This window comes from Chrysochloris asiatica, unplaced genomic scaffold (assembly GCF_000296735.1).
Source record: "Chrysochloris asiatica unplaced genomic scaffold, ChrAsi1.0 scaffold00160, whole genome shotgun sequence".
Classification (NCBI taxonomy): Eukaryota; Metazoa; Chordata; class Mammalia; order Afrosoricida; family Chrysochloridae; genus Chrysochloris; species Chrysochloris asiatica.
The window spans coordinates 6,262,960-6,276,502 of NW_006408678.1; the positions used below are offsets into that span (position 1 = coordinate 6,262,960).

The window sequence follows — 13,543 nt, forward strand, 5'->3', positions numbered from 1 at the left end:
TCAAGTGGGTATTATCTGCAAGTGTGGGTGTTCTTGTGCATATGCCCTCTCTTTTTATCAGCTGGACGCTTCACTCTCCACTCTAGTCCTCTGTGACTATGTCACTGACTCTGGGCCCAAGAGTCCCCAGGTCTTGCCACACTGCTGGCCAACCAGGTCTCCACCTGTGTTCACAGGCTCACAGCTTCATGCAATATGTCTTTTGATTTCTTGACTGCTGCTTCCATGAAAATTGATTGTGGATCCAAGTGAAATGAAATCTTTGACAACTTCAATCTTTCCTCTGTTTATCATGATGTTGCTATTGGTCCAGTTGTGTGGATTTTTGTTTTCTCTACATTGAATTGTAATCCATACGTAAGGCTATATTCTTTGATCTTGGTCAGCAAGCTCCTCATGTCTTCTTAGCTTTCAGCAAGCAAGGTTGCTTCATCTGCGTATTGCAGGTTGTTAATGAGCCTTCCTCCAATCCTGATGCCCTGTTCTTCATATAATCTAGTTTCTCAGATTGTTTTCTCAGCAGACAGATTGAGTGGGTATGGTGGAAGGATACAACCTTGATGCATACCTTACCTCATTTTACACCACGCAGTATCCCCTTGTTCTCTTTAAACAACTGCCTCTAACTGTTGTATGTACAGGTTTCCTCATGTGCACAATTAAGCGTTCTGAAATTTCCATTCTTTGCAATGTTATCCATAATTTGTTATGACCCGCACAGTCAAATGCTTTTGCATAGTCTATAAAGCACAAGTAAACATCTTTCTGGTATTCTCTGCCTTCAGCCACAGTCCATCTGACATCAGCAATGATAGTCCTCATTCCACATCATCTTCTGAATCTGGCTTAAATTTCTGGCAGCTTCCTGTCAATGTAAGGATCCCTGGTAGTTCTGTAGGATAAACTCTGGACTACTGGTGTGGCACTGTGGATTAATGTGCTGAACAGTAAGGTCGGTGGTTCAAGCTTACTAGTTGCTCCTTGGAAACCCTATACAGGGTTGCTGTGAGTTGGAACTGACTTGATGGCACTTTAACAACAACAATAACAACCAACCCCAAGGTCCATAGTGCAAACCCACCAGTTATTTCTCAGGAGAAAGATGAAGTTTTCTGCTCCTGGAAACCCTTTATAGGGTTGCTATGGGTTGGAATGGTCTTGAAAGTAGTGGGTTGGTTGGTTGGTCCCTGTTGATTTACTGCTGCAACTGTTTTTAAATTATCTTCTGAAAAATTTTACTTGTGTACGATATTAATGGTATTGTTTGATAGTTTTACCTGTGTACGATATTAATTAATTGTACGATATTAATGGTATTGTTTGATAGTTTTACCTGTGTACGATATTAATGGTATTGTTTGATAGTTTTACCTGTGTACGATATTAATAATTAATGGTATTGTTTGATAGTTTTACCTGTGTATGATATTAATTAATGGTATTGTTTGATAGTTTTACCTGTGTACTATATTAATTAATGGTATTGTTTGATAATTTCTGCATGTTGTTGTGTCACCTTCTTTGGAAGTGGCACAAATATGGATCTTTTCTAGTCTGGTGACCAGGTAACTGCGTTCCAAATTTCTTGTCATTAACTAGTAAGTGTTTCCAGTGCTGCATCAGTTTGTTGAAACATTTCAATTAGCATCCTGTCAAATAGGAAGACTTGTTTTCCGCCAGTGATTTCAGTGCAATTTGGACTCCTTCCTTAAGTTCCATCAGTTCTTGATTGTACGCTATGTTATTGCGGTTATTAAGTGCTGTCAAATCCGTTCCGACTCATAGAGACACTGTATAGGGTTTCCAAGGAGCGGTTGGTGAGTTTGAACTGTTGACCTTGTGGTTCAAATCGACCTGGAGGTCTAGGAATGGAAAATTAAGCAGCCAACACCACACACTTCTTTCTCTCTTTTATATTGTTTGCTTGCCAAGAGACTGATTCCACCCCAGTCACAGCAGATTGTCACCTACATGGTCCACGAAAAATCAAATCTAAAAGCTATAGGTGGGAGGTCCCTGGGACCATCAAAGGAGAAGAGCAGAGAAGGAAACTTTACCGGGAGAAGCGGTGATGCCAGGGATGGAGACGGAGACGATGACATGGGGAGATAGAGCGGCTGGGGACTTTGGACCCGGAAAGAGAGAGGGGCGGCAGGCTTGCCGGGTATACCCTTTGGTTGATGGATGATGCATGGAAGGGATTGTAACTATGTCAAGGAAACGATATACGACGGGATCAATGTGAAGCTGATGTCCTCCCATGTAATCTATCACATAATCACAATAAAGCATTAAAAAAAATAAAAGCTACAGGTGTAAGGATCGGGACTGTTGAACTGGAAAGTTAAAATTAAAGGCATGACAACTGCACTTTAACCCACATTCCTCTACCAGTCACCTGCTCATTTAAATGGTGCCTGTCACTTCGGTGACACTTGGTAAAATTTGGGCAGATTCCTGGGACAACCAGGCAGCTGCGGAGCGCTCAGCATGTGGAACGGGATCCTAGAACACCGGAGCCTAGGCTCAAGGGGTAGCTTCCAGGTGTCCCCGCCCGGATGTTGGCAGGGCCGGACACCTGGAGGACGCCTCCAATCCCCGTAGGGCGCCACGCCCGCCGCGCCCCCAGGCGCTGGGGAATAAGAAGGAAGCGCAGCGCTGCGAGCCTCCAGCTCGCGGTTTGCGCTCTGGGCTCCCGCGACGGCGCGGTCATGGAGGCGGCGCGGGACATTGGCACTTTCGTGGTGTGGGACTACGTGGTGTTCGCCGCGATGCTGCTCATCTCGGCCATCATTGGCATCTACTACGCCTTCGCGGGGGGCGGTCAGCAGACCTCCAAGGACTTTCTGATGGGCGGCCGCAGCATGACAGCCGTGCCGGTGGCGCTGTCCCTTACCGCCAGCTTCATGTCGGCTGTCACCGTCCTGGGCACCCCGTCCGAGGTCTACCGTTTTGGGGCCATATACACCATCTTTGCCTTCACTTACTTCTTTGTGGTGGTCATCAGCGCCGAGGTCTTCCTCCCGGTGTTCTACAAACTGGGGATTACCAGCACCTATGAGGTAAGGGGAGTAGGTGCCCTTCAGACTCCTGGGGGACCTTGTAGGGGGACAGACTGTGTTCTCACTACCTTATCAAACTCTCTCCTTGTCCAACTTCTTTCCAGCCCTACAGCCCCTTCTGGGGAGAGGCGTCTTAGAAAGGCAAAAACGCTCATAAATTTTAAAAAAAAAAAAAAAAAGGAAAGGGAAAAGAGTCTTTCAAAGTAATTGGAGTGGATTGGATTAGGTAGTGCTAGCTGAGGCCCTTTGTACTTTTAACATCTTTGAGTCAAAGGGAACGACTGAAAAACTTTATGTTTTATTTGGGGTCATGCTTGGCTGCTAACCATACGGGCATTTGGAATCCAACCAACCTCTCCGTGTGAGAAACACGTGATGATCTGTCTACTCCCATAAAAATTTCAGCCTGGAAAATTCTATGAGGCTGTTCTACTGGGTTAAACTGGAAGTTAAGAGCGGAAAACGAAGAAACACAGCAGCATCAAATCCTTCAAGTCTCAGCTTCTCTTTGAAATGAATCCCTCCCGTGTACTAGGCCCTAGAGCACTCTTCACTTTCCCAGGATGGATGGAGAAGAATTTGCTCTCTTCACCTAACCCCACCCCCACACACTTTCCACAGAGAGGTTGGCACTCCTTTAAGGTCTTGTGTCCTTTGTCCCAGGACCTGCCTTTGAGATCACGTTCTTAGTTGCTACGGGACTTGGCAACTTTTTAAAAAATCTCTTGTGCTTGTTTTCTACATCTCAAAACGGAAACGATACCACCGCCCTCCACCCCGGTGGTTGGGAGGATTAAATAAAATCATGCAAGTATAGCATTTAGAAACGAGCCTGGCACAAAGTAAGTGCTGGATAAATGTTGGCTATAATTATTGTCGCCATGCGTAGTCTCATGATCATTAGGGAAATTTAGCTGCAAGCGTCTGGCTTCTGTCCCTGTAAACAGATGGACCATGAAGAAAAACTCCATTTCCCTATTGAACACGTTCCTTAGTTATAGATTTTCTCAAGTTTCCTCAAGTTGTTTGCAGCAATAGATTTTACCACGATGGTGAATGTTTGGTTTAGTTTAAAGGGCTTGGTGAACGAGGGAGGATATGGGCATAGTGGAGTGATGGGCTCAGTCCTCTAAGTGGTCTCAGTGGTCTCCTTCACCCAGGCAGTACCCTTCATCCTCTGTCACTACCTGAGTCCAGGAGCAAACCAGCTTAGGTTTCCATGCTAGTGGACCATTACCCCCAGTGCTCGGCCCCTCATTCTCAGCAGCCAACCCTGTCCTCAAGTCCGTGGAGTGTTTATTCCAGTCCACAGGCATTAACAAGTCTTCTCCCAGCGAGGCTGGTTCAACTGGTGCTGAAGACAGGACTCCAATAACACAAACAGGACTCCAGGTGACAAAGTCTGCCTGGGTTCTAGTGACATCATCCGGGTGAGGCACTCCAGGACAGTATTGCCTTCCTCTCACCCTGGCACTGTGTTTGGGAGAACTCAGCCCATTGCTTTCACCATGAGCCAGGATGGAATATCCCAGTCTCTCTCCGAGATGACAAACTGGTGGTGGCAGGACAAACTTAGTCCTAAACTGTGTGGGTTTTTTTTGTTTTGTTTTTGTGGGGTGGCATGTGGTGTTTTGAAAGAAAAAAATACAGTGAATTTACATATAACAATGAGGAGAAAACCAACAGAACAATATATCCCCCACAAAACCTGTTGCCATTGAGTTGACTGTGACTCATAGGAACCCTAGAGGACCAAGGGGAACTACCCCAAAGGGTTTTCAAGGCTGTAGATCTTTATAGAAGACTGCCATATCTTTCTTCCTTGGAGCAGCTGGTGGGTTCAAATCAGCAACCTTTTGGTTGACACTTGAGAACTTAACCACTGTGCCACCAAGGCTCCTGAGTTGAAGTCAAATATAATTCCAGATTCTGGAAACTTCTGAAAACTCAGAAGAGTGGCAACTCTGGGCCCACAGACTCTCCCATTCACTGCCACTGGTCTTGCTTGCTGTTTTTTACTTTGCATATTGAGGCCTTACTGTGTTTGAATGGTTCCTTTCTTAGGTCAGAGAAATCTTTATCTGCACTTTTATCAGAAATGGAAAAGGGAAAATGGGCAGGGGTGAAGGGAGGTCTTGTTTCATGGGGAATGTGAGCACATATTTCTTAGCCAATGGGGGGAATAGTCCAACATGTTAATGTATGACCACTGGGAAGTGCTGCTTATATGTGTCACCTGATGCGACCTGTAGGCATTCAAGGCTGTGAACCCTGATCTGTAGTTAACCAACTCCAAGACATGGAAACTGAAAACAATCTGGCACAAGGGCACCAGTGCTGACAGATGCATGCGACTCCATAGTCACTGATCCATGCCCATTCTGGGCTCCAGCCTCAATTCAATCAGAAACAGAATCCCTATCCATTTTAGGAGTCCCTGTCTCCGTGTAGTGCAAATGGTTAAGCACTGGGCTACTAAAGATGGACAGTGCAAACACATCCAGAGGTGCTTTGGATGTGGTTGTGGTTGTTAAGGGTCGTCGAGTTGGTTCCAGCTCATGGCAACCTTGTATAAGGTTTCCGAGGAATAGCTGATGGTTTTGAACTTTTTGACTTGTGGTTCAAAGTCCAGTGCTGATCTAACAGCAGCAGGCCTTGAAATGTGCTCCTGAAAGCTCGTAGCCAGGAATACCCTATGGAGCAGTTCTATTCAACACGCAAGGGGAGGCCATAAGTTAGAATGGACTTGACAGCAACAATTTTAAAAGGAAAAAAAAAATTTTTTTTTTAAATTGTGACTCAGTACTCAAAACAATCTTTATGAGGGGGTTACTTCCAGGTTGTACCATTTTGCAGACAAAAAGACTCAGTAAATTAAGCTTCAGGAGAGCAAGGCTGACGCATGCCTAGGGGCTATGCAGTGGTGTGTACTGGCTGCTTCTGAGGTTTCTTAGAGCAGAGGTTAAGACAGTTCAGAGGGAACTGGAGAGACAGTTCAGGACATAAGGAGGTGTAGGTAAAATGACAGTGCCCACAGCTAGCAGTTGCCAGGTAATCAAAGATAGGGAAGTTAGGCAGTGTGCTAGATCCCTGCCAATTGGGCAAAGACTTGTGAAATATTTTTTTGTCATAAGCTGAGAGGTAGAGCCACCTCATAAAGAATAAACAATTCTTGCTCTAGTATGCACTCTCTCTCTAATTACAGTTCTCTAAAGAAAATTGACTGTAATGAAGCCTATTTGGTATCTATTTATCACTCACTGCCTTCAAAGTATACGCCTGATAGGTGTCCCACAACTTCCAAATCCATAGACTGTCTAGAAGTGTATGTAATGCAAGAGACCAATTTAACTCACTGTTTCTTCAGCTTTTTTCTAGATCCACTGCACCTGTATGCTTGAATCAAGCTACCCAGACCTTATTTTTCTATCAACCCAAGTCTTAGTGTCCTCAAGCTATTCCACATTCTACAGACTGGGAGAGATCTGTAGAATGTGGAATAAAAATGAGCCTTCTGCCTTCTCAAGCTGGTTGTATCCAAATGAAGGAGCCCTGGTGGCACTGTAGGATAAGCATGAGACTGTTAATCACAAGGTCAGCAGTTCAAGTCCACCAGCTGCTCTTGGAGAGACTATGAGGCTTTTAGCCCTGGAAGCCCTATACAGGGTCTCTATGAGTCAGAATCAACTAGATGACAGTGAGTTTGGTTATGTTATTCTATAGCTTGGTCTGGAAATCCTATAGCTATTCACTGAACTCACTGCTCAATGACTTTGGGCTTCAGGGAGATCTCCAGATATTTCTTTAGCAGCCCAGTAACTACTACTGAATTAGCAACAGACTTCTTAGTTTTGGCATCAAATGCTCTTGATTTGTAATGCGGCTCTACTAATTATGAGGTTGCAATGTTGGGGTCCGCTCTGAGCTCAGAGCCCCCATCTCTGATGTGTGAATATACGCATAGTGTGGGTTTCATCATTGTTAAGTGCCATTAAACCAGTTCTGACTCATAGTGACCCTGTATAGGGTTTCTGAGGAGTGGCTGATGAGCTTGATCCTCTGACCCTGTGGTGTAAATCGACCTCGTGGTCCAGTGCTTTATTCCACAGCACTACAGCAGGATGTTGTCGTTGTGAGGTGCCATCGAGTTGGCTCATACTCACAGCAACCCTGAATAGGGTTTCTGAGGAGCGGCTAGTAAGCTTGAACCACTGACCTTGTGGTTCAGATGACTTTGCAATCTAGCACATTAACCCACATCAGGATGCCCCACCAGGATGTTGTTGTTAAGTGCTGTGGAGTCGATTTCGATCCATAGAAAACCTGTATAGGGTTTCCAAGGAGCAGCTGGTAAGCTTGAACCATCGATGTTCCAGTCCAAATGACTTTGCAGTCTGGTGCATTAACCCACAGTGGCACACGGGGACTCCCCACACCAAGATAAGCACTCGCCATATTTTCAAATCCCTAATAGCCATGTGCTACATGCATAATACCTACCTCAAAGACAATTGTCAGCCCTAAACTCCAATCGACATGTAGTAGTAATATTCAAGTTTTGTACCCCACTTCCTTTCAGCTCTGAAATTCTATTAACTTCAACACAATGACATATTAGGTTTTGTTATATAATAAGTCGAGCAGACAAAACAAAAGCCAAATGAGTTGCCATTGAGTTGATTCTGACTCATGAACTGTGCTCCATAAGAGTTCCAATGTCCAGTTTTATATATGAAAATAGATCACTAGGTCTTTCTGTTGAGATGTCTCTGGGTGAACTTGAACCTCCAGCCAGCCTTTCAGTTGTTCTGGTTAGTAATAAGCACATGAACTGTTTACACCATCTAACATAGGAGCTAAGCAGCTAATGCTATAAGATACAGCCAATTTTGAGGAGAGTGGGAAGAGTCAGCAGGATTGTTGGCTCTCAACAGAAACTGACTTGTTTTGAATTAGAAAAAAACAAAAACAAAATTAGGAGGAGGTGGGAGTCAATCATAGAATAACCAGCCTTGAAAAGGGCAGAAGCCAGGGCAGCCTCTTCTAGACACCCTGTTGTGGGATCAGTCTGCTCCCATGATTTTCTGTCTTTGTAATTTGATTCTAAGGATTCAAATACTCAATGGGGAAAAAAAAACTGATTGATTGAGCTTGGGGTGGGTGACTACCTGTTGACAGGAAGAGGTAGAGGACCTTGCTTGACAGTTTCATCACAATTTCCCACAAGGGGAAAGAGAACCAACAGAAATGTAAGTAGTAGATATTAAAAGAAGGAGTCTGGGTGGCACAGTGGGTTAGGCACTGGGTTGCTAACTGAAAGGTTGTTGGTTGGAACCCACCAGCTGCTCCAGGGGAGGAGGTTGGGGCAGTCTGCTTCCATGAAGATCTACAGCCCTGGGAACCATGTGAACAGTTCTGCAATGTCCTATAGGAGCTCTGTGTGTTGGAGCCAACTCCATGGCAGTGGCTTAGATATTAAAAGGAAGGGGAGAATGACAGCTTACTCTCTCTGAAAACAGTGACTAGAATTCCATTTATATATTATTCTAGAAGAGGGATTGATACCAGGTCAGGGATCGTTTTAGGGGTCTATGGCTAAAGAAAGGGTTGGACCACAAAGGTGCAGTTTTCCAGAATGCTGAAACTGTTCTTTATCTTCATTATAATGGGGATTGTTGTCATTTAAGTGCTATCTAGCTGGTTCTGACTCATAGCAACCCTGTATAGGGTTTCCAAGGAGTGGCTGGTGAGTTTGAACTGCTGACCTTGCAGTCCAGTGTTATCCTACAATGCCACACCAGCACTTCATAATGAGGATTGTGGTTGTAGTTGTTAGGTGCCACTGAGCCATCACCAACTCATAGCGATCCTATGCACAACAGAACGAAACACTGCCAGGTCCTGTGCCAAATTCACAATTGTGCCAATCCATCTTGTTGGGGCTCTTCCTCTTTTTCTCCGACCCTCTACTTTACCAAACATGATATCCTCCTCCAGTGACTGGTCTCTCCTGATAATATGTCTGAAGTATGAGAGACGAAGTTTGGCCATCCTGGCTTCTAAGAAGCATTCTGGCTGTAATTCTTCCAAAACAGATCTGTTTGTTCTTTTGGCAGTCCATGGTACATTTAATATTCTCTCCTAACACCATAACTCAAATGCATTAATTCTTCTACGGTCTTCTACAAACATACAGATTCATGTAATCCCTATTACATGAATCTATATATGTGCTGGGGAGTATGGTGGATCTATAGGATAAGCATTGGATTGCTAACCACAAGATTGGTGGTTTGAACCCACCAGCTGCTCTGTGGGAGAAAGATGAGGTTTCTGCTCCTGTAAAGATTTCCAACCTTAGAAACCCTATATAGGGGTCACTATGAGTCGGAACCAACTTGATGGCACTTAACAATAACAGCAACATATGTGCTAAAAACTGTTGAAATGTACCATAAAACAAAAACATCGGTTTTACTGTATTAAAATAGTAAAATCAAAATATAGAACACAAGTTAGTTATAAAGTCGCTTTTGTAATGGCTTTACTTCTTAAGGACCCTGACACAAATGATTTGCACTCCACTAGGACTTCTGATGTGGCACTGTAGGATAAGCACAGTACTACAAGGTTCATTTGAATCATAAGATCGGTGGTTCAAACTCACCCGTTGCGCCTCAGAAACCCTATAATGGGTCACCATGAGTTGAAATGACTCAACGGTACTTAACAACAACAACAAACAACAACTAACCAAAGAGGAGGTACAGTGGCTCTGTAGGATAAACACTGGGCTAAGAATCACAAGGTAAGCAGTTCGAGCCTATCAACTGCTCTGCGGGAGAAAAATGGGGCTTTCTACTCCCACAGGGAGTCCAGGTATAGCGCTGTGGGTTAATGTGCTGGACTGCAAAGTTGTTTGAACCACAAGGTCGGTGGTTCAAGCTCACTAGCCACTCCTTGGAAATCCTGTACAGGGTTATGGGTTGGAAACAACACAACAGCACTTAACAACAACAACAACAACAACTCCCACAAAGATTTACAGCCTCAGAAACCCTATATAGGGTCACTATGAGTTGGAACCAACTCCACGACACTTACCTAAACTAACCTAGAGGTTGGTGGTTTGGGCCCTCCCATTGGCACCGAGGAAGAAAGGCCTGGTAATTTGTTTCCTTAAAGATTGTGGTCAAGAAAACCCTATGCAACAGTTGTACTCTCTAGCACACAGGGTCACCATGAGTTGGAATCGGCTCCGTGACAACAGGTTTGGCTGTAGTTTTGAATTAATCTATTGATTATAGAAAAAAAACATGCAGGGGAAACACGTATTAACCATATTTTTCCCTCTTTGGAAACAGTATTTAGAACTTCGATTTAACAAAGCTGTTCGTCTGTGTGGAACTATTCTCTTCATTGTCCAAACAGTAAGTAGTTCTTCATTAATTTATCTTTTGCCATCTAACATGTTTTTAACCGTGGTATTCGAGCTAAGATTACGTGGAGAATTCTGACATAAAAGACAAAAAAGAAATGGCAAAAATATGAGGAAGCAAGAAAGGAAAAACACATTTTACCACATGGTCTCAAGATCATTGAACGCTGGTCAGCACATGCCTCTCTTCCTGGGAAAACAGGATGACTTGTGTGAAGCTTAAACATTATATTGATCAAGCAACAGGGATGTTGCTTTAGGAAAATGTTTTTCTCCTGTCCCACCAAAGTGACGGTAGGGCCTTACTCAGTAAGACAACAGATACCTGAGGGAGTGGTAAAAATTCAGACTAGGAATTCTTATACAGTAGTTTTGCAACCAGCTGAGTAACAGACATGACGTAAGAAGATATTAAGAAATGATTTTCTTTGTGTGAAAACATACTGTAAAAATTTGCCCTCTTTAAAAAATTGAACCATAAGGCCTGACCCAATAAAAGCAACAGAATCATGAACTCAGGAGGAGTTTTTAAAGCTAAGTACAAAACCTAGTGTTTCAAAAACATGCAAGTATATATAGGTTTACTGACTGACATGAATGGAAATCAAGGATTTACTAAGAGCTTAGTGACGGAGAATGCTTCCTACCCTTTGTCCAGGCTGCTGGAGTCTCATCATGGTCAACATTTGCTGTCTGTTTATCTATCTATCTATCTATCTATCTATCTATCTGTCTGTCTGTCTGTCTGTCTCTGTCTGTCTGTCTGCTCTATCTTTTAGACAGTTAAGCACTTTACGGTTTAATAATGGAGACTGAGGAAGGAGTTTTTTTTCTCTCATCTCTAATTGTAATTCTATTTCTCCAACCAAAAGCTACCTAAGCAGGTACTACGCTGAGACAAAGTGCCTCTATAAATTATTTAAATCGACTGTTTTATATCATTGTAAACTGCATGTTGCTGTTAAGTGTCTTGGAGTTGGTCTGACTCACAGCAACCCTGTATAGGGTTTCCAAGAAGCGACTGGTGGGTTTGAACCACTGATCTTGTGGTTAGCAGTCCAGTGTTTATCCTATAGTGCCACACCTGGTAACTTCCATGGTATCAGTACTTAATGTTGTTGTTGTTGTTAAGTGCCGTCAAGTTGGTTCCGACTCATAGCGACTCTGTATAGGGTTTCCAAGGCTGTAAATCTTTACGGGAGCAGAAAGCCTCATCTTTCTCCCGTGGAGCAGCTGGTAGTTTTGAACTGCTGACCTTGCGGTTCACAGCCCGATTCGTAACCACTGTACTTAATACGTGCATTCAAAATAAAGGAGCTTGGCAGAGACTCTGACACAGAGCTGAGGCTGGTATCTTGAATTTGCCAATTAGAAATGAGGGAGTGGGGACAAATATGAGAAAGTGACCTATGGTTATGTTGTCCAACTCCCAACTTAGACAGAATAATGGCTGTGGAAAGCTAGTCCATTCTTGCAAAATGATGGGTGCCTTAGCACATGCCTTTGAAGGACTTCTGGTGTGGCGCTGTAGGATCAGCACTGGACTGTGAAAAACAGCAGTTCAAACCCACCAGCTGCTCCTCAAAAACCCTATACACGTTTGCTGCAAGTGGGAACCAACTCGCTGGCACTTAGCAACAAACACAACAACCCACATAATATAACATGTTTCTTCATAGAATAATCATAGAATTACCTTCTATGTACTGTATTTGAAAATTCAAATCAAATGAAAATGATATTCTTGAAAAAAAAAACCCAGTTACAAAAAGATGGAGTACATTTCCTATGGTTTTCAGGATATTTTATTTTAGTGCAAATTTGTATGTTTGCTTACTAAAGGGCTTATAAACTTTGTAAAGTTCTGAAACTAACTTTCAGGATTTTATTGTTTTCCTGAATACAATGATTAATAATAGTTGGAAGACATGTAATTGAGGAACCCTCCTTTTAAATGATTATCTGGTTGGCTATTTTAGAACTAGGCAAATTAGTTTCAAGTTTGAATTGGTAACTCAGGCATCATTTGCACCAAGCGCCACATTAAAAGTCCATTTTTAAAAAAGAAATTTGTGTAACTCAGAGCCATGCCACAAACAGCAAAGAAGAATCAACTTCATTTAAAAAACATTTCTCAAGTTCTAAACAAATTCTATTACATATATTGAGACTTTTGTTTTAATTTACATTTGAATTTATAGAGACAATTACTCCCTATTTCATTGAAGTAAGATATGTTGATCTGATTTTCTTGTTTTCCCCTTTAGATTCTGTATACTGGAATTGTTATTTATGCCCCAGCTCTGGCTTTGAATCAAGGTACATTTTAGAGTTTGCCACTTGTGTCTCTCACCTTTTGGGGTTCAATATGAATACGTTTTATTCTCCCTTTGGGTGCATGGGGGGTGGAGAAATGCTTCCAGTAACTTGCATCAGCTTTATGAGGGGCTGGGGTGGGTCCAATGTCTCCTGGGCTTCTTTGGATTCCTGGATTGATAGCTCCAAAAGGTTAGTTAGGGCAGGCTCCACTGGGTGGTGAGTCTCTGGGATGTACCACCCAGCCACTCTCCATTCCTGCAGAACAAGCGACCCCTACAGTCAGGAGCAAAAATGTGCTTCCTCCTTTGTGGCTACAACCTCCAGTCCATCACCAAAAATCTTTTGTGGGTTTCTGCTCAGGTCCGTTGGGAAATCTGGCTAAGAGAGAAGCTTTTCTTCTCCACATCTCTAATAAGGTCTAAAACGGGGAGAGAGGGCGAGCAAAAGTGAGAGTCAGAGAGACATGTGATTTGAGAGTGTGTCAGAGAAAATCAGTGAAATGGGAACCATTGAGTGAAGCAAATTGAGCCGTGCTAGTCTTAAATCCTGGTGTGGCGCTGTGGGTTAATGTGCCAGACTGCAAAGCCATTTGAACTGCAAGGTCGGGGGTTCAAACCCCCCAGCTGCTCCTCGGAAACCCTATACGGGGTTGCTCTGGGTCGGAATCAACTCGATGACACTTAACAACAACAAGTCTTATATCCTAAGGAGCTCTGGTAGCGTA

General features: G+C 43.4%; 1 protein-coding gene across 1 annotated transcript in view; it reads left to right on the top strand.

Moving 5' to 3' along the window:
* Positions 1-2,514: 2,514 nt before the first annotated feature.
* Positions 2,515-13,543, top strand: part of SLC5A8 (solute carrier family 5 (sodium/monocarboxylate cotransporter), member 8) — a 54,551-nt gene continuing 43,522 nt past the window's right edge. The window contains exons 1-3 of the mRNA XM_006871103.1: positions 2,515-3,062; positions 10,427-10,492; positions 12,768-12,819. Coding sequence (XP_006871165.1) covers positions 2,559-3,062; positions 10,427-10,492; positions 12,768-12,819 — 622 coding nt within the window. The 5' untranslated portion in view covers positions 2,515-2,558. The remainder of the gene's footprint in view (positions 3,063-10,426; positions 10,493-12,767; positions 12,820-13,543) is intronic.